The 19,673-nt window shown below is 47.2% G+C and overlaps 1 protein-coding gene across 1 annotated transcript; it reads left to right on the forward strand.

Moving 5' to 3' along the window:
- The first annotated feature begins 10,812 nt into the window (after positions 1–10,812).
- Positions 10,813–19,106, forward strand: LOC136467231 (inorganic phosphate transporter 2-1, chloroplastic-like). Its single transcript, XM_066465846.1, has 3 exons — positions 10,813–11,660; positions 17,553–17,744; positions 17,919–19,106. The coding sequence occupies exons 1-3, from the start codon at positions 10,953–10,955 to the stop codon at positions 18,735–18,737; spliced, it is 1,719 nt and encodes a 572-aa protein (XP_066321943.1). The 5' UTR covers positions 10,813–10,952; the 3' UTR covers positions 18,738–19,106.
- Positions 19,107–19,673: the final 567 nt, after the last annotated feature.

Consider the following 19,673-nt stretch of genomic DNA (forward strand, 5'->3'; position numbering starts at 1 on the left):
ATCACTGCTCAGTATGAGAACTGTCCTTCAACTTAGAAGAATGTAGACCATGAATAGTTGTAGCTTTGTGTCGCTATCATTTAGCCAGAGAACATGATTGTATTAAACTGACACCCTTCCCTAGACCCCGCACAGAGCGGGAGCTCTCTGCACTAGGTACGCCCTTTAGTGTTGCTGCCTTGCTGGTGTATTAGAATCAATTTATATTTATTTTGTTGTAAGGAAATCTACTTGATAAGGTTCCCTAGTAAACCAACAGAGGTTGGAGAAGGCAAACCTACTAATCAAAATCATGCCATAATCTTCGCTGGAGAAGCACTTCAAGCAATTGATATGAACCAGGTACACTAATCAATTATGTAATAGGTTTCAAGTCACCAACCTTCTTACATTTTTTCTGCTATGTAGGATGACTATCTAGAGGAAGCATTTAAGATGACATCTCTTGGAGGAGTTACTGCTTACACATGGAAAGTCGGAGCCTTACCTGCATGTAGAGTTGGCTCACTTTGCTTGGTTAATTTGTATCATAGGCTATAACCCATTGTAGTTCCAAATTGGTAATAGTTCTCACAATCCAGTTGTCTTTCAATAGTTCCAGTGTCTTTCAAGACAGTCAGATAGTGACTACCTCTCAAAAGATTTCAGAGCAGCACAAAGGTGGTTGGACTTGCTAGCAAGGTAATTTATTACATGGACCTTCTTCAATGACAGTGTATTTTTATTTGCTTCTTTCTCTAATTTCTAAACTATAGCTATTATTGGCCTCCTTCTCTGATTCATATTCTATATCTATCAATGAGTATACCTTTTGCGCACTTCTTATCTTGGTCAACTTCTGCCATAACCAATAACCCAGTTCTCTCTCCTTGACTGTAAATTCTCCAATCTCTCTGGTTTGCAAGATAGGATCATATTTTAGTGCTTCATTTTTCCATGTCCACCGGTTTTAATGTGCACACTTTGGTCTCTTGAGCACAGGTTCAACCCCATTTTCCCATCAGCAGAAGCTATATGTTGGATATAATATGGGCTTGACCCATATAATATTTAATAAATTAAATAAAACTCTATGGTACGTAACATTAAGCGTTGTATGGTTTAATACCATACGTGATTTTGACTGAACGTTGACTCAGCTTATATGGTTGGAAATTATTCATCTTAATTGAGAAGTTGAGAAAAGGACATAGGCGTGCCACACGCGTGCGCACGCACCGCCGCCACCGGTGGCCGGGCCGTGGGAGCGTGCCGTGCCGAGGCAGGTGGGCGGGCGTGGCTAGTCTTTTGCCACTTAATCCACATAATAACGGGAGTTAATTCCTTTGATGGTGGAGGCGAACTGATTGCGTCAGTTACCATCCTTTCCGCTTTCGCTTCTCCGTCTCCTGGGATTCTCCGCTGCCTTTCTCCCTTCCCTCCCGAGAGAAACCACATCTCAGCAACCTCTACGTGCATGGAGTAGCGGGAGAGCATGTGCCTCCGGAACCCTCGCCCACCTAAGAACCTTGCACGGGGTGTGCGGCGATTAGGTTTTTGGGGAGTGGTCCGCGACTGCTCGTCTACGTACGCCTTCTTCCTGGTGAAGATCGCTCTCGGAACCCGTCTTCTTCCCGGTGATTGACTGCGGAACAGCAAGGCGTCTTCTTCCTGGTGATCCGTTCATGGGACTGCACTGCAAACATCGTCCTGCATCGACTGTGGTCCGCGACTTCGAGCAACGCACTATCTCGACTAGTGCGAATGGAGCCTCCGATGCCCTCGGCATGGGACCCACCGCTGGGTACACTCTAATCTCTATGATTACCGTACTTTGCGCTTTTACTGTATTCATCTGTATGTCATCACTGCATACTATAGCGTTCGTTAGAGATATACACATGCACATATACGTCGTCACGAACCTGCTGATGTTATATTTCTGGATTAAATTGACAATGAAAATGCCTAAATTTTTAACAATCCAAAAACCTAATGTTAGACAATTTTCTGTCAGTGGTTTTGATGCTGCTTTGAAGTCAAATAATTTTGATGGCAAGAATTCCATGATATGGCGTGCCAAGATGGTATTGTGGTTGACTGCGATGAACTGCTATCACGCCGCACAGGGGAAGCCTGAACAATTTACTCCTGAGGAGGAGCAAAAGTTCTTGGCTGCCGATAACCTGTTTCGAGGCACCGTGATTAGTGCACTTTATCCTAAGTATGAGAAAAACTACATATCTTGCACATCAGGCAAAGAGTTATGGGATGCTCTTGAGGAAAAGTTTAGAGTTTCTGATGCTGGCAGTGAGTTGTACCTTATGGAGCAGCTGTATGACTACAAAATGGTTGAAAACCGTTCTGTAGTCGAACAGGCTTATGAGATACAGGCACTAGCAAAGGAACTAGAACATTTCCCATGTTTGTTGCCCGACAAGTTTGTGGCCGGTGGTATAATCGCTAAGCTGCCACCTTCTTGGAGGGATTTTGCTACTTCTCTAAAACACAAGAGACAGGAGTATAGCGTGGCTGAACTTATCGGATCTCTTGATGTTGAGGAGAGGGTGAGAGCAAAAGACAACCGTGGAAAAGGAGTTGAGTCTTCCGTTGCCAATATGGTGTAGAAGAAAAACTCATTTGCTTTCCATAATAAAAAGAAGAAGAACATGCAAGAGAACAACAATGCAAAGCCTAAGCAAACTGCACAGTTTAAGAAGAAAAACAACAAGAAATGTGAAGATTGCTTTGTTTGCAGGAGTGATGAGCATTGGGCAAGTGCGTGCCCAGACCGTAAATATAAGTAAGAAAAAAAATCAGCAAACGTGGTGATTAGTGAGACTGGAGGAGGAACATCTGGGTATGGTAATACTTTACCTCTTATTCTTTCAGTTTGTCTTTCACCTGAGTGGTGGATGGACAGCGGTGCTAATATCCATGTGTATGCTGATGTTTCTCTGTTTACTTCCTATCAGACCGACAGGACTAGAGCCTTGCTAATGGGAAATGGTTCGCATGCGCGTGTTCTTGGTGCTGGTATGGTCGTTCTGAAGTTTACTTCAGGAAAGACGGTGCTATTAAAGAACATGCAGCATGTCCACTCCATCAAGAAGAATCTTGTTAGCGCTTCTCAAATGTGTCGTGATGGCTTTAAAATTGTGCTTGAGTCCAATAAGTGTGTTGTGTCGAGACATGGAACATTTATTGGAAAATGTTATGATTGTGGAGGCTTGTTCCGCTTATCTTTGCTTGATGATGTGTGTAATAAAGTGGTGAACAATGTTAATGTTTCGGATAAGTCAAATATATGGCATTCACGACTTTGTCACATTAATTTTGGCTGTCTCACGTGGCTTGCAAATCTGAATTTAATCCCAAAATTTAACTTAGTCAAAGATTCTAAGTATCAGGTGTGTGTGCAATCGAAGCAACCCCGCAAGCCTCACAAGGCTGCTGAGGCGAGAAACTTGGCACTATTAGAACTCGTTCATTCTGATTTATGTGAAATGAATGGTGAATTGACTAAAGGCGGTAGATGATACTTCATGATATTTATAGATGATTATACTAGATTTTGCTACGTGTATTTATTAAAAATTAAAGATGAAGCATTGCATTATTTTAAAGTCTATAAAGTTGAGGTAGAAAATCAACTTGAGAAGAAAATCAAGCGTTTGCGGTCCGATCGCGGGAGAGAATATTTCTCAAATGAATTTTTTGAGTTTTATGCGGTGCGTGGAATTATTCATGAGAGGACACCACCATACTCACCACAATCCAATGGGATTACAGAGAGAAAGAACCACACTCTAACTAATTTGGTTAATGCCATGTTAGAGACTGCGAGACTATCTAAGGAATGGTGGGGGTAAGGCTATATTGACAGCATGTCATGTCCTGAATAGAGTGCCCACAAAAAATAAAGAAATTACACCATTCGAGGAATGGGAGAAGAGATTAAATCTCTCTTACCTACGAACTTGGGGTTGTTTGACAAAGGTGAATGTGCCAATAAACAAAAAGTGAAAGCTTAGACCAAAGACTGTTGATTATGTTTTTCTTGGTTATGCTATTCACAGCGTGGATTATATATTTTTAATCATAAATTCTAGTGTTCCTGAGATGGCTGTTGATATAATTATGGAATCTAGAGACGCTATATTTTTTGAGAATGAGTTTCCCATGAAAAATGCACCTAGCACGCTAGTCATGAATTTATAATTCTCCATGAGCATGAAAATTTTACTCCGATAGAACAAACTGAGGAACCCTATTTGCAAAATCCTGAGGAGGATGACACTATAGTCACTAGAAAGAGTAAGAGACAGATGACTGCAAAGTCTTTTGGTGATGACTATATTGTGTACCTTGTGGATGATACACCAACGACCATTAAAGAGGCATATTCCTCTCCTGATGCTAACTTATGGAAGAAAGCAGTACGGAGTGAGATGGATTCTATTATGTCTAATGGAACTTAGGAAATAGTTGATCGTTCCTATGGGTGCAAGCCTATAGGGTGCAAATGGGTGTTCAAGAAAAAGCTTAGGCCTGATGGTACTATCAAGAGGTACAAGGCAAGGCTTGTGGCCAAGGGTTATACTCAAAAGGAATGTGAGGATTTTTTTATACTTATTCACCGGTTGCCCGATTGACCACAATTCGAGTTTTGCTTTTCCTGGCAGCCTCTTATGGTCTTATCGTTTATCAAATGGACGTTAAAACAGCTTTCCTAAACGGAGAGTTGGAGGAGGAGATCTATATGGATCAGTCGGATGAGTTTGTAGCAAATGGTCAAGAAGGCAAGGTGTGTAAATTATTAAAATCATTATATGGCATAAAACAAGCTCCTAAGCAGTGGCATGAGAAGTTCGATAGAACTTTAACATCTGCTGGCTTTGTTGTGAATGAAGTTGACAAATGTGTGTACTATCGGTATGGTGGGGGTGAAGGAGTCATTTTGTGCTTATATGTTGATGACATATTGATCTTTGGATCCAGCCTCAAAGTGATTGAGGAGGTGAAGGAATTCTTAACAAATAATTTTGAGATGAAAGATTTGAGAGAGGCTAATGTTATTCTTAATATCAAGCTTCTGAGAGAAGGTGATGGTGGGATAACTCTGTTACAATCCCACTATGTGAAAAATGTGTTGAGTTACTTTGGATTTAGTGATTGTGCACCTACTTCTACACTTTATGACCCTAGTGTGCTATTGAGGAAAATCAAAGAATAGCAAGGGATCAGTTGAGATATTCCCAGATCATTGGTTCGCTCATGTATCTTGCTAGTGCAACAAGGCCTGTCATCTCTTTTGTTGTGTACAAGCTGAGCCGGTTTGTGTCAAACCCGGGAGATGATCACTGACATGCTCTTGAGAGAGTGATGCGCTATCTAAAGGGCACTATGAGCTATGGTATTCGTTATACCGAACATCCGAAAGTGCTGGAAGACTATTGTGATGCCAACTGGATCTCTGATGCTGATGAGCTTTATGACATAAGTGGATATGTGTTTTCGCTTAGAGGTGGCGTTGTTTCCTAAAAGTCTTGCAAGCAGACTATCTTAACGAAGTCTACAATAGAAGCAGAATTCACAGCATTAGACATCGCTGGCTCTGAGGCAGAGTGGCTTCATAATCTCCTTATGGATTTACCGGTTGTTGAAAACCCCATACCGGCTATTTCTATGAACTATGATAACCAGACTGTGATTACGAAGGTTAACAGTTCTAAGGATAACATGAAGTCCACAAGGCATGTTAAGAGACGACTGAAATCTGTTAGAAAATTGAGAAACTCTAGAGTAATAGCGTTGGACTATGTTCACACGTCTAACAATCTGGTAGATCAATTCACTAAGGGTCTGTCACGTAATGTGATAGAAAAGTGCATCGAGAGAGATGGGTTTGAGACCCACTTAAAATTTACTATAGTGGTAACCTGTTCTATGTGATCGGAGATCCCATGAAGTAGGATGGTGAAACAAGCTAGTAGTAAATTATGAGATTTGGATGATCTCTAATGCACATCTTTCCTATCTGTAAGGTAGGTTGGTTTTTACCTTAATGTGTTTCAAGTGGCTTGCTAAAGCAAAGATGTTGTCCTATAGAACATCTTTTGAGAAGCACACCTATATAAGTCAGACTGCTGGTCACAGTCTATGAGATTTGGATGATCTTTAAATACTCATGAAATGCAATAGAGTATGACTTATACGCTTCAAATAGAGAGGATGTCTTTTGCAGCCAAGTATCAGCTAAGGACTTTAGTGACATTCACCTCACACAAAACTGTCAATTCAAGACATAGTTCATTGTTCAGTTGTGACTGAGTGAAACTATTGCTTTATATGGATGTTTAACTTAATAGTCTCCATCAAAATACTGGTATATAAAAGAAATAGACTACTTTGTTACAAACCCTAGAGTTTGGTGGAGATTGTTGGATATAATATGGGCTTGGCCTATATAATATTTAATAAATCAAATAAAACTCTATGGTACGTAATATTAAGCGTTGTATGGTTTAATACCATACAAGATTTTGACTGAACGTTGACTCAGCTTATATGGTTGGAAATTATTCATCTTAATTGAGAAGCTGAGAAAAGGACAGGCGTGCCACGCGCGCGCGCCGTCGGTCGGGCCGGGCCGTGGCCGTGGCCGTGCCGAGCGGACGGGCGTGGCTAGTCTTTTGCCACTTAATCCACATAATCAGCAACTGCTCCCGAGAGAAACCACATCTCAGTAGCCTTCTGACTTCCCCGTGCCGTACCTCTGCGCGCATGGAGTAGCGGGAGAGCAGGTGCCTCTGGAACTCTCACCTGTCTGAGAACCTTGCACGGGGTGTGCGAAGATTAGGTTTTTGGGGAGTCCCCGTGCCGTACCTCTGCGCGCACGGAGTAGCGGGAGAGCAGGTGCCTCTGGAACCCTCACCCGCCTGAGAACCTTACACGGGGTGTGCGACGATTAGGTTTTTGGGGAACGATCCGCGACTGCTCGTCTACGTACGCCTTCTTCCTGGTGACAATCGCTCTCGGAACCCGTCTTCTTCCCCGTGATTGACTGCGGAACAGCAATGCGTCTTCTTCCTAGTGATCCGTTCGTGGGACTGCACTGCGAACATCGTCCTGCATCGATTGTGGTCCACGACTTCGAGCAACACACTATGTCGACTAGTGTGAATGGAGCCTTCGATACCTTCAGCATGGGACCCTCCGCTGGGTACACTCTAATCTCTGTGATTACTGTACTTTGCGCTTTTACTGTATCCATTGTATGTCATCTCTGTATACTGTAGCGTTTGTTAGAGATATACACGTGCATATATATGCCGTCACGAACCTGCTGATATTATATTTCTAAATTAAATTAATAATAGAAATACCTAAATTTCTAACACCATATTTGTCGAACCACAAACACCTAACATGCTGTGACTTCTAAACAGATTCCTCTATCTGGCGCGACGATCACTTCTTTACCGCATTACTTCATCGTGGACCACAAGCCTCAACATCCGATCTGATGCCGTAAAGAATCAGCCCCTCCTAGCTATATATGATATCTACGTCCTGTACATATGTGTCCGTCATGGTATCCTAATTATGTACATCAGCAGTATGTATAATTGTACCTGTACAAACCTAACGATGCTGGTTTCCTCTCGCAGCGCCTGTATCATATACACAGCCATATGTAACATATACATCCTTTAGGTGTGTATGCATCAATGTATCCTAATTATATACATCACCACTGTATGCAACATGTGTATGTTACCTGTATAAACCTAGAAATACTCACTTGCGCTCGCGCGCAGGGGCGCGCCCTTTGTACTAGTCCATAGCTATATTCTGCAACAAGTTCTATAGACACACCTATTTAACCCCTTTAGGTGACGTCAGTCTCAAGATAAATACGAATGTGTATTGCATACGGGACAAGTCGGATGCAAACACTATCAATCACGAATATGTTTAGATATATTGAGTAAAGGCAACAACATATGTATCACGTGTTTCCGTTTCTTCAAGAAACTTTAGTCAAACATCTAAAACTTTAAATGAGCAAAGGCAACAACATATCTATCACATGTTTTCTATTCTTCAAGAATGTATCGCATGTTTTCGATTCTTCAAGAAACTTTAGTTAAACACCTAAGCATTTAAAAAGAATACAAATTATTTTTGATTAATATCTTTTATATAAATTTAATCAAATACTTTTTCTCAAAATTTTATGTTTCATATATATATATATATATATATATATATATATATATATATATATATATATATATATATAATTTGCGTTAATTGACCATTATATTTTTCTCAAATTATTTTGAGTTTATTAGAATACTTTAAAGAAGTTGAAGTTTAGTTTAGTTTCGTGATTCGTTCTACTAAACCTTTTAGAAAAGATAAATGACTCTACTTCATTTACTCTTCTGAGCTGAAATTCATCTTTGGGCTTGTTAGCCCCCACTTTGACGGAACGCTGAATCCAATACCCGACCTAGCTACCTGGATTTCTGATTGGATATCCTATATCCGAGAATAATGCCCTTCTTGGTACATATATCTGGATTAAAAAAAACAGTGAAAAACTATCCAAATCCATATCAGATATCCAAAAAAAACATTTGATATAAAAAAAAACATATCCAATTCATTATCCAACACGCTCTGTATCAGCCGGATGGACGAAAATATCCTTACCATTTACACCCCTAGCTAGTGCCCACACTCAGGATCTTGAATCGACCATGAGGGCGGACGGAGGGAGAGGCTAAGGCGGGCTAGGCACCCCCTTGGTGAACTCCTCTTATGCAGTTGTGCACACAAGATTCCACCATATAATTTAAGAAAATTTTGATATTTATCCCTCCAATAATTCATCAGTTAGTACTTGACCACCCTCATGGTTATTTCTTGGCTCTGCCCCGACAAGCACACCGAGCTTAACAAGTCAACCCTAACATACTGAGGCAACAGTTAAAATTCATTCAGAATCAGTTATTTTGATTTCAAAAGAAAAACAAATGCAATTAGAATAATGTCGAAATGAGCCATCAAACCAGCTCAACGGGCCTTTTTTACCGAGCCGGACGGGGAATGAGAAGCCTCATGGCAAACACGAACATTGGGAAGCTAGCCTTGCACAATGCTGTACCGGTCCAGCGAATGCAGAAGATGATCTAACCAATCACGCACATGCAGCCGTGTCTTGCTGAAATCTAGTGCTCATTTCAATCATTGATCCATGCTCTTGTCGAGTGTTTATCAAATATTCCTTTTCCTCCTCCCGGCATACGAAATGACATACGGAGGATTCCATCCTCTGGAAATTGCTAAAGGAAATTTGCGTAACTTTTTGCACTGACAAAAGACAGGAGCAGAAAAGAATTCTCGCCATTGGGTAATCCCCTGGAGGAACCGTAAAAGGCCCTGCGCATAGCCTGAAAGCATAGATTTGGGCCTAAGCCCAGGAATGGGCTATCCCTGAGCCCTTAACCATCTGGATTCTCGAAGCTAAGGGGACTATTGGTGTGATGTGTCACGATAGTGCAGGGAATTATGTTGTCGCAAGTGCTATGGTCACTGATGGTTTAATTGATCCGTCATCTTTGTAAGCTCTGACTTGTAATGAAGCAATTTCCTTAGCCATGGACATGGGTGTGCTCAAGTGCGTAATAACTTCAGATTGCTTGGAAGTGATTATGAATCTCAGAAGCAAAATTTGTGTGTTTATGTTCCTCAATCTTGAAGGAAATTAAAGCCAGGGGCACTCTGTTTCAGGAAGTTTTTAAGCACGAAGTTAGAGAATTATATTGTGAGGCCCAAGTTCTTCCTAAAAGTGTTTGTAAATTGGCACCAAGGAGATATGTATGGCTCCTTGGGCGTCCAGAAATTCTACATGTACCTCAAAGCATTATGATTTAAAAAAAATCGACAAAAAAAAACTGGATTCTCGAAGCCGTAGGATAGGATAAGACAAGCACAAGGATTCCACACCTGACCCGCGGACAACAAAGAGCCCGCAGATTCTTAGCGGCTTGTTGCGGCACAAGTTGCTCATCCGTTTTCCGTGGTCCTGGGCCAGCACTCAGCAGCACTCCATTTGCATATTGACAACGGAGAAAACCTTTGTATCTCAATGACAAGCACATAAAGATGTCCAATGAGAGATCACATACCTTTATTCTTGGACCACAAAGGCACAAACCATTTGGTTCACATATTTAGTAAAAGCAATGAAGCAAACATCCTACGTGAGGAAACATGCCCATGAATATTCACGGCACAGCTTGTCCAGCGCCGCTGGTAAATATTTGTGGCCACGGAGATGCAGGGATAATATAGACACTGTATTAGGACAACAGTAACCATATGAACCGCATACCATTTGTCTATCACATGAACCGAGAACAGTAAACTTAGTGCAAATAAGAAGACCTGACATGGTGCTGGTTCAATTTGCTTAATGTGCACAGTGGATATATAGCACTACACTACATATGAAACCCCACAAGGAACAGGACAAATATTTCAGAATCCATGAATTCTCAACAGCCCTAAGATGCCAGTGACATGCTAAACAGAGACCAACTACAGAAACAGACACAGAACTAGATCTTTGAAAACCGGCTGGACGGAAGGTGAGGCCAAGACGATCATGCAACCGAAAACAGTAAGGCGGTCAGCTGCAACACAGGTTATGGATTAGGCAGGAATCTTGCCCACATCCCCTTCCACCACTCATTTGCAGCCACCAACTGTTCACCTCAGCATGAGCTGCCATCACCACACCAGATACTACCAACTCTTCCCTCCATCCACAAAACGGTGCTCACTTCTTCCCACAGTCAGTCCCCTTCTCCTTCCTCCTCTCCTCCCTCTAAATCTCATCTCTTTCATCTTTGCTGCCTCCCTGCTCGCCGACCCTCTATTTTCCTCCTGCAACTCCCATGTCTCAATCTTCTCCTTTCTTCTCCATCGGCCGAGTGCACGCTGGAGCAGGAGGGCGAGCTGCGGCAGCCGCTCTCCTGCTCCATCGCCCCATTGTTCAGCTGCCACATAGCATTCATGGCCTAAGGTGTTTCTCTTCATCCAAAGTGACACCCGCCAAGACGCTGCAATCACACCTCAGCCTCCCCTGCGCCACACTGTCCTCCTTTGCCGATGCCGAAGATGGCTCCAGTGCGAAAGCCAGCGACACGAAGGCTGGGGAGGAGCAGATCAGGGAATGCGAGATGTCAGAGATGGCGAAGGCGTTCCATATCTCACCACGGATGGCGATGTCGATCTCTGTGATGATTGCATTCGCTGCCCTCACCGTACCGCTGGCGATGCGCTCACTGGTCTGCCATGGGACCTTCAAAATGAACGCACTGGCATACTTTACGCTTCTGTCAGGGTTCTATATGGCATGGAATATTGGGGCGAATGATGTTGCAAATGCCATGGGGACGTCAGTTGGGTCCGGAGCTTTGACACTCCGGCAGGCGGTGGTGACTGCAGCAGTGCTAGAGTTCTCCGGTGCATTCCTTATGGGGACCCATGTCACCAGCACCATGCAGAAGGGAATACTGGTTGCATCTGCCTTCCAAGGAAAGGACTCTCTGCTCTTCCTTGGACTGATATCCTCCCTCGCTGCTGCCGGTACATGGCTGCAGGTATGTTCCATCGCCCTTTTGAGTTCTGCAGCTTTGCTACACCACGCCAATTAGATCATGCAGTTTTCTAGCAGACATGAGGATCACAGAATTTGTCAAGGGCGTCGAACCCTTGGGTAGCTGGACCTCGGCTACGTAGTTCGTAGCCGCGATCCGTCTTCTAGGGCGAGGTTATACCCCTCAGCGACCTAGGCTTGAGAGTTGGGAGGAAGAAGACAGATTGGTTTATAATTCTCTTCCTTTCAAAGTGCCGGTTACAGGGGGAATAAATAATCCTTGATGGGATAAAAATAGTAAACTAATCCCTCCTCAATCTTAGGGATACTAACAACTATTGCCTATCTTAGCCACTAGATGGCTCGGCCAGCTCCTGGACCGCGTCCGTGGCGTGCTGGGCGCGCTCAGCCGCGCGCCTGATGTCACGGGCCCGGCGCTTCCTGGTATAGGTCCGGCCGTACATGACATCTCTCCCCTCCTCCTGTACCAGCTCGTCCGCGAGCTGGAACGCTGGAAAGCGCTCGCCAAAGGAGTCGCAGTCCTCCCAAGTAGCTGAAGAAGCTGGCTCGCCCTTCCAACGGACGAGGACCTGGCGCACGCCGCGTGCCAGGCGAGTGCGGACGACGCTGTCCGGTTCTGGAACCGTAGCGCCATTGTGGATGACCGGGAGCGGCGGAGGAGCTGCTGGAGGGGGACCCGCCCATTTCTTCAGGAGCCCGACGTGGAAGACGTCGTGGAGCCGAGCTCGGGCCGGGAGTGCAACACGAACGGCGACGGCGTTGATGATCTCGGTGACCTGATAGGGGCCGAAGAAGCGAGGTTTCAGCTTCCCTGTCGCGGCGTCGGGAAGGGACGCGATGGGGCGATGACGGAGGCGCAGCAGCACCCAGTCGCCCACGGCGTAAGCCATCGCGCGGTGCTGCTTGTCATAGTGCCGCTTCTGGACCGCCTGTGCCTGTTCCAGCCGGAAACGAACGTCCTGGAGGAACTCCTCGCGCTCGGCCATAGTCTTGGCCACAACAGCAACCCGCGTTTCCCCAGGCTCATAAGAGCGGATGGTCGGGGGATCACGGCCGTAGATGATGCAGAAGGGCGTGTCACGGAGGGAGGTCTAGTACGCCGTGTTGTAGACGAACTCCGCCCAAGGGAGCCACCTAAGCCATTGACGAGGACGATCACCTGTGAAACAGCGAAGGTACATGGTGATGACGCGATTGGCTGCCTTAGTTTGGCCATCCGATTGTGGGTGGAAGGCCGTCGTCATGTGCAGCTTGGCCCCCATGAGCCACATCAACTCGCACCAAAACGTCGAGGTGAAGATGGGATCCCGATCGGACACCATGGACTGCGGCATCCCATGGAGGCGGACGATGTCGGCGAAGAAAGCCTGAGCGACGGACTCTGCAGAGTATGGGTGAGCCAGTGGAATAAAATGACAATACTTGCTGAAGCGATCCACCACGGTGAGGATGACGGATTTGCCCCGAACTTTGGGCAAAGCTTCCACGAAGTCGAGCCCAACGTCCGTCCACACTGCCGTCGGCACGGGCAGCGGCAGAAGGAGTCCCGCCGGGTGGAGGTGCTCTGACTTGTACCGCTGGCAAGTGGCACAGGCATGAACAAAGTCCTGCATGTGCTGGCGCATGTTGGGGAAGTGGAAGTCGCGGCGGAGACGATGCAGCGTGCGCTGGACACCCTCGTGACCGTCCTCATGGATTGCGGCAACGATCTCCAGGAGAAGTGGCGAGGACGGGGCGATGTAGAGGCGACCGTCGTAGGTGATCAAGCCGTCATGGACGGCCCAGGGCGCCGCGCGGGTGCCTGTGACGATCTCGTCCCGAAGGGCAACGAGAGCCGGATCCACGGCCTGTGCTTGACGAAGGCGGTCGATGAAGTCGAAACGTGGCGCAGACAACGCCAAGACCGCGCCCGTGCTGTCCTCGGTGTCGCGGCGAGACAGCACATCGGCGACCGTGTTCTGGGCGCCCGGATTGCACTCCACGGCGAAGTCGAACCCAAGGAGCTTCCCGACCCAGTGATGCTGCGGGATCGTGGCAAGCCGCTGGTCCAACAGGTACTTCAGACTATAATGATCGGTCCGCACCGTGAAGTGGCGGCCCCAGAGGTACGGGCGCCAATGGCGGATGGCGTGGACGAGGCCAATGAGCTCCCATTCGTAGGCGGCGAGGGAGCGGTGGCGAGGAGCAACCAGCCTGCTGAAGTAGGCGATGGGGTGCTTGTCCTGGATGAGCACCGCCCCGAAACCGTGTGTCGACGCGTCGCACTCGACGACGAACGGCTGGGCGAAGTCGGGCAGCGCTAATACTGGCGCGGATGTCACCGTGGCCTTGAGGGCCGAGAACGCCGCGCGGCCTCCTTGGACCAGACGAAGCCCTCCTTCAAGAGCGCGGTGAGAGGCGCCGCGATCGCGCCATAGTTGTGGACGAATTTGCGGTAGTAGCCCGCGAGGCCCAAGAACCCGTGCACTGCACGCGCCGAGCGGGGCTGGGGCCAGTCGAGGACCACCTGCACCTTAGCAGGATCCATGGCTATGCCGGCGTCGGAGATGATGTGGCCGAGGTAGGCGATGGAGGTGACGCCGAACGCGCACTTGGATCGCTTGACGACGAGGCGGTGGTGGCGCAGGACGGAGAGGACGACGTGGAGGTGGCGAAGGTGATCCGCCCAGGACGCACTGTAGATCAGAATGTCGTCAAAAAATACGAGAACGAACCGGCGGAGGAAGGCGCGAAGGACGCCGTTCATCAGCGCCTGGAATGTGGCTGGGGCGTTGCAGAGGCCAAACGGCATCACCAGGAACTCGTACATCCCCTCGTGTGTGCGGAAAGCGGTCTTAGCGATATCCTCGGGCGCCATCCGGACTTGGTGATAGCCGGAACGGAGGTCGAGCTTGGTGAAGAATTTGGCGCCGTGTAGCTCGTCGAGCAGCTCATCGACCACCGGGATCGGGAAGGCGTCCTTGACCATGATGGCGTTCAGGGCGCGGTAGTCGACACAAAAGCGCCAGGAGCCATCCGCCTTCTTGACGAGGAGGACCGGGGACGAGAACGCCGACGAGCTCCGCTGAATGAGCCCTTGCTGAAGCATGGCGGCGCACTGCCGCTCCAGTTCATCCTTGTGCGTGGTCGGGTAGCGGTAGGGGCGCACGGCCACCGGCTGGGACCCGGGCTGGAGGACGATGTGGTGGTCGTTGCTCCGAGAAGGAGGCAGGCCACTCGGCTCGGCGAAGAGGTCGGAGAAGCCCTCGAGCAGCGACGTCGTGGCCGTGGTTACGTGGGCACTGGTCGCGGTCGGCCCTGCCAGTCCACTCCAGCACAACTCGCGGCCCTCGAGCTGGAAGGAGACGGTGCGGGTGTTGAAATCCCAAACGATGGGTCCCAGCGTCGCCAGCCACTGGGTCCCTAGGACCATGTCAAAGCCGGCGAGAGGCATGACGTAGAGGTCGGCGTGAAATGGCGTACCGTGGCGGAGAACGCCGCGCTGCGAGCGACGCCCACACACGACACGCGCTCACCGTTTGCCACGATAGCGGTGAGACGTGGTCGGAGCTGGAGAGGGAGGCCGGTGAGCTACGCCGCATCGTCCGAGATGAAGTTGTGCGTGGACCCAGAGTCCAGAAGCGCGACGAGGCGAGTGGCGCCCAGCTGGACGTGGACCTGCATGGTGTCGCTGAGGCGGACACCGGCGATGGCCTGCAGGGAGAAGGCGGGCGACTCCTCCAAGCCCGCCTCCTCGATGGCCTCCTCCGTGTCGTCGTCCTCCACGGTGCCGTCCAGGAAGAAGAGGCGCTTGCAGACCCGGTTATGGCCGTGGGAGAACTTCTCGTCGCAGTTGTAGCAGAGGCCGAGACGGCGACATTCTTCCTGCTCGGCCGACGTCAGCCGCTTGATTGGCGGTCGGCCCTCGATGGCAGCTGGTGGAGAGGTGGAGCCCTTGGTGGCCGCCGGCGCCGGCAGCAGTAGACGTGGGGCCGGGGCCAGGAGCAGCGGCCTGGTGCCCGCGCGGCTCACGGTGGTCGAAGGCGCCGTGAACTGCTCCCGCAGTTCCAGCTGGCGGGCCAAACTCATCGCGCCCGCCAGGGACTGGGGGTTGTGCACCTGCACGTCAAGGCTGAGCGGTGGCAGTAGTCCGCCGGTGAAGAGCTGGACACGCTGCGCCTCGTCGAGGGGGCCGGCCCGGGGCAGCAGCGCCTGGAACCGATCCTGATAGTCGGCGACGGTGCTGGTGCGGCGGCAATCGGCGAGCTCGAAGAGAGGCGCGGACCACAGGGGTGGCCCGTACCGTAGGTTGATGAGCTCCTTGAATCGGCGCCATGATGGAGTACGCTCGTCCGTCTGGACTTGGATGTACCACATCTGGGCCCCGTCCTCCAGGTTGTAGGAGGCCATCCAAACCTTCTCCTCCTCCATGATCCGTTGCTGGTGGAAGTAGGATTCGCAGCGATTAAGAAAGATCAGCGGATCAGACTTGCCATCGTACCTCGGGAAATCCATCTTCTGGAATTTGGGAGGACGATCGACAGGAGGGGCGCCCTCGGCGTGCTTGGAGCCCGAGGATGACGAGCGATCGGTGGAGAGGGCCGTGATCGCCGTCGCGTTGGCCTCGACGGTGGCCTGCAAGTTCTGGACTGCCTTCGCGAGCGACTCAACGGTGGACCTCAGATCGTCGCCCATGCTGCTGGCGCAGGAGGACGCGGGCGATGGCTGCTGGATCGGAGGTGGAGTGGGCGGGTCGGCGATTGGTGGTGGGGGTGGCGAATTGGTGCGGAAAGACGAGGATCGTCGGGATCGTGATACCAGGTTGTCAAGGGCGTCGAACCCTTGGGTAGCTGGACCTTGGCTACGTAGTTCGTAGCCGCGATCCGTCTTCTAGGGCGAGGTTATACCCCTCAGCGACCTAGGCTTGAGAGTTGGGAGGAAGAAGACAGATTGGTTTATAATCCTCTTCCTTTCAAAGTGCCGGTTACAGGGGGAATAAATAATCCTTGATGGGATAAAAATAGTAAACTAATCCCTCCTCAATCTTAGGGATACTAACAACTATTGCCTATCTTAGCCACTAGATGGCTCGGCCAGCTCCTGGACCGCGTCCGTGGCGCGCTGGGGGCGCTCAGCCGCGCGCCTGATGTCACAGGCCTGGCGCTTCCTGGTATAGGTCCGGCCGTACATGACAGAATTACTGAGACTTCACCCAGTTTCTTCAGCCTACAATACAGAAGGTTTAGGAATTCGGATTTACTATCAGTGACATGATCATGGCACCAGAACTGATTGATTAATCTAACATGGAAAGTCATAATCTTTACACTCATAGAAGCTAGTTAATGTTTCCAAACAAATCGTAGCGGCTAACTGCATCTTTAATAACAACTCTGCAAAGGGAAAGGAACCAGCAACTTAACAAATATAACCATCTACCTACATCATGGTTTTAGGCTTCGCGATGTGAAAAATCTGATATGCCCATGTTGAGATTGGTTTAGTTATATGTGATCATTATTGCAAACTGCACCTTAAGAGTATGCGTTTCATTGGACAACAGTTGCCAACATAGCAGCAAGGAACATATTTGAAGAATCTTGCATCTCAAGTTTGTAATAAGTAGAATGAGCACAATTAACACAGTTTTAGTGTGTCATCAACTGTGTTAACATCTAATATCTATGTAAGCAATGAAGTTATGATTCACATGTATGGGTGAGAATCCAAAATAAACACGAACAGCAGCTTCCAAAATAGATTTTTAATCATCAACAGATGTAATGCCTCTGCCAATGTTTTGTTTTTTTATAGTCCTGAGAATACAGGGGCACTAACATTTATAAAAAATAAGAAGCATCTAATGCTACATGTATTAACCTGTGCTATTTCTTAGGTTGCTTCGTCATATGGCTGGCCTGTCTCAACTACACATTGTATCGTTGGGGCCATGGTTGGTTTTGGGCTGGTGCATGGAGGGGTGAATGCAGTTTTCTGGAGTTCTTTGGCTAGAGTATCTTCATCTTGGGTCATTTCTCCTTTGATGGGTGCAGCAGTCTCTTTTGTTGTTTACAAGTGCATTCGCAGGGTAAGTTCTAGAGTAGCCTCCCTTTATAAGCTAAATGACACAAAAAAAGACAGTTGCATTTCAATACTTCTACAAAAATGATTATTTAACCAAAATGTCATAAGTACATATCATAAAAATACTTTTTGTGACAAGGCGCAAAGGTTACTTTTGAACTGACCTGTTTTCACTTAGTTTGTATACAGCGCACCAAATCCAGGCCAGGCTGCAGCTGCTGCTGCACCAATCGCAGTCTTTGCTGGTGTCACTGCAATCTCGTTTGCTGCTTTTCCTCTCAGTAAGGTGCTTTCCATTGCCATCCTGCAAGCAGTGTCCAGTGGGGCAATAGGAGCCATCATTGTTTCCCGAGTGATCCAAAAACAGCTAGGTGACTTATTGTCTTCAGAAGTGGAAAAGATAGCATCTGCTGAGATGTCAAATGTTCAGCAGGCTGGACTTCTTTCGGACATTGCTAGCCCTACAGGAGCTCAGTTGCAGATTGTGTATGGAGTATTTGGTTACATGCAAGTCTTATCGGCATGCTTCATGTCATTCGCTCACGGAGGAAATGACGTCTCCAATGCCATAGGGCCCCTGGCTGCAGCTTTGTCCATTCTTCAAGGTGTGGCAAGCAGTGCTGAGATAGTCATACCTACTGAAGTTCTTGCTTGGGGTGGTTTTGGAATTGTTGCAGGGCTTACAATGTGGGGATATAGGGTGATAGCAACAATTGGCAAGAAAATCACAGAACTAACACCTACTAGGGGCTTTGCTGCAGAGTTTGCAGCAGCTTCAGTTGTCTTGTTCGCATCAAAGCTTGGGTTGCCTATATCTGCCACGCATACACTTGTTGGAGCGGTGATGGGTGTCGGATTTGCAAGAGGGCTCAATAGAGTCAGAGCAGAGACAGTTCGTGAAATTGTGGCGTCCTGGTTGGTCACAATTCCAGTTGGTGCTGTCCTATCTATCTTCTACACATTGATCTTGACCAAAATTCTGCCATACTTCATGTGAGTGGATTGTAAAAGACGAGCTGCTTTTAAGTGGTACAGCCCATTGTCACTTCACAAATTTTGATCTGTGCAAAAGGTTTTTCTTTGTAAAAGTTAAGAGATAAACTGATTCCACAAGTTCAATCAGAAATTTACAAGATTTTCCAAGATCAAATAATCATTTTCTTGGCAACCGAGGACAATTAGGAAAAATATTTCCCAGCAAATAATCATGGTACAGACTCCAGATTTTTTCAACTTTTTATACTACATTGTATGTCTGTCACAAGGTCGAATACTGTAACTTCTTGTAGAGTTATTATACATATAGATGTAATGGTTGGTCAAATTTCTTCTTGTAAATTGTAAGCATATCACATGACTTTGTTCATTGCCGATCATCTTAGTCCTAGAATAAGTGCTCTTTCCTCTGTATGAAATTCTATGATAAAACCAAGTTTAAGATTGACAAGAATAAAAAATTATAGGTGGACGATAAGATTAACTTATTATACTAAACAAGCAAATAACAGTTTGCAGTAATTATTATCACTATGCCATACTGTGTTGTACAGCCTGTAATAATGTCCACTGATAAGTAATGGGCTTTGGATCATCAAATTTTGATGAAAATTTTATGTACAGAGGTTCAGAAAAAGGAGAATGGGGAAGACAAGACACATTGTGTTTGATATTCATAGCTTCAAAGTACGCATACCAAATAACACAGTAGAGAAACTGGCCTTATTAAAGTAGAGAACTCAAAATGAAAGCATTTTTTTGGTCAAGTATAGAAATTCAACAGGCTTAAAAGGCTTTGTTGGTGTTGTTGTTGTATAGAAATTCAACAGGCAATCAATGAAAATTAATGGGCACATCCAGCAACACACGGCAACAGACACTTTATAGTTCAACTGCTAAGAGGACACTCATATAGTCCACATTGTTTTGTTTTTTT

This window comes from Miscanthus floridulus, chromosome 7 (assembly GCF_019320115.1).
Source record: "Miscanthus floridulus cultivar M001 chromosome 7, ASM1932011v1, whole genome shotgun sequence".
NCBI lineage: Eukaryota > Viridiplantae > Streptophyta > Magnoliopsida > Poales > Poaceae > Miscanthus > Miscanthus floridulus.

Coding starts and splice junctions, on each gene's coding strand:
- LOC136467231 (XM_066465846.1), top strand. CDS start 10,953: ATGTCTCAATCTTCTCCTTTCTTCTCCATCGGCCGAGTGCACGCTGGA. Junction 11,661..17,552: donor CTGCCGGTACATGGCTGCAG/GTATGTTCCATC, acceptor GCTATTTCTTAG/GTTGCTTCGTCATATGGCTG. Junction 17,745..17,918: donor TTTACAAGTGCATTCGCAGG/GTAAGTTCTAGA, acceptor GTTTTCACTTAG/TTTGTATACAGCGCACCAAA.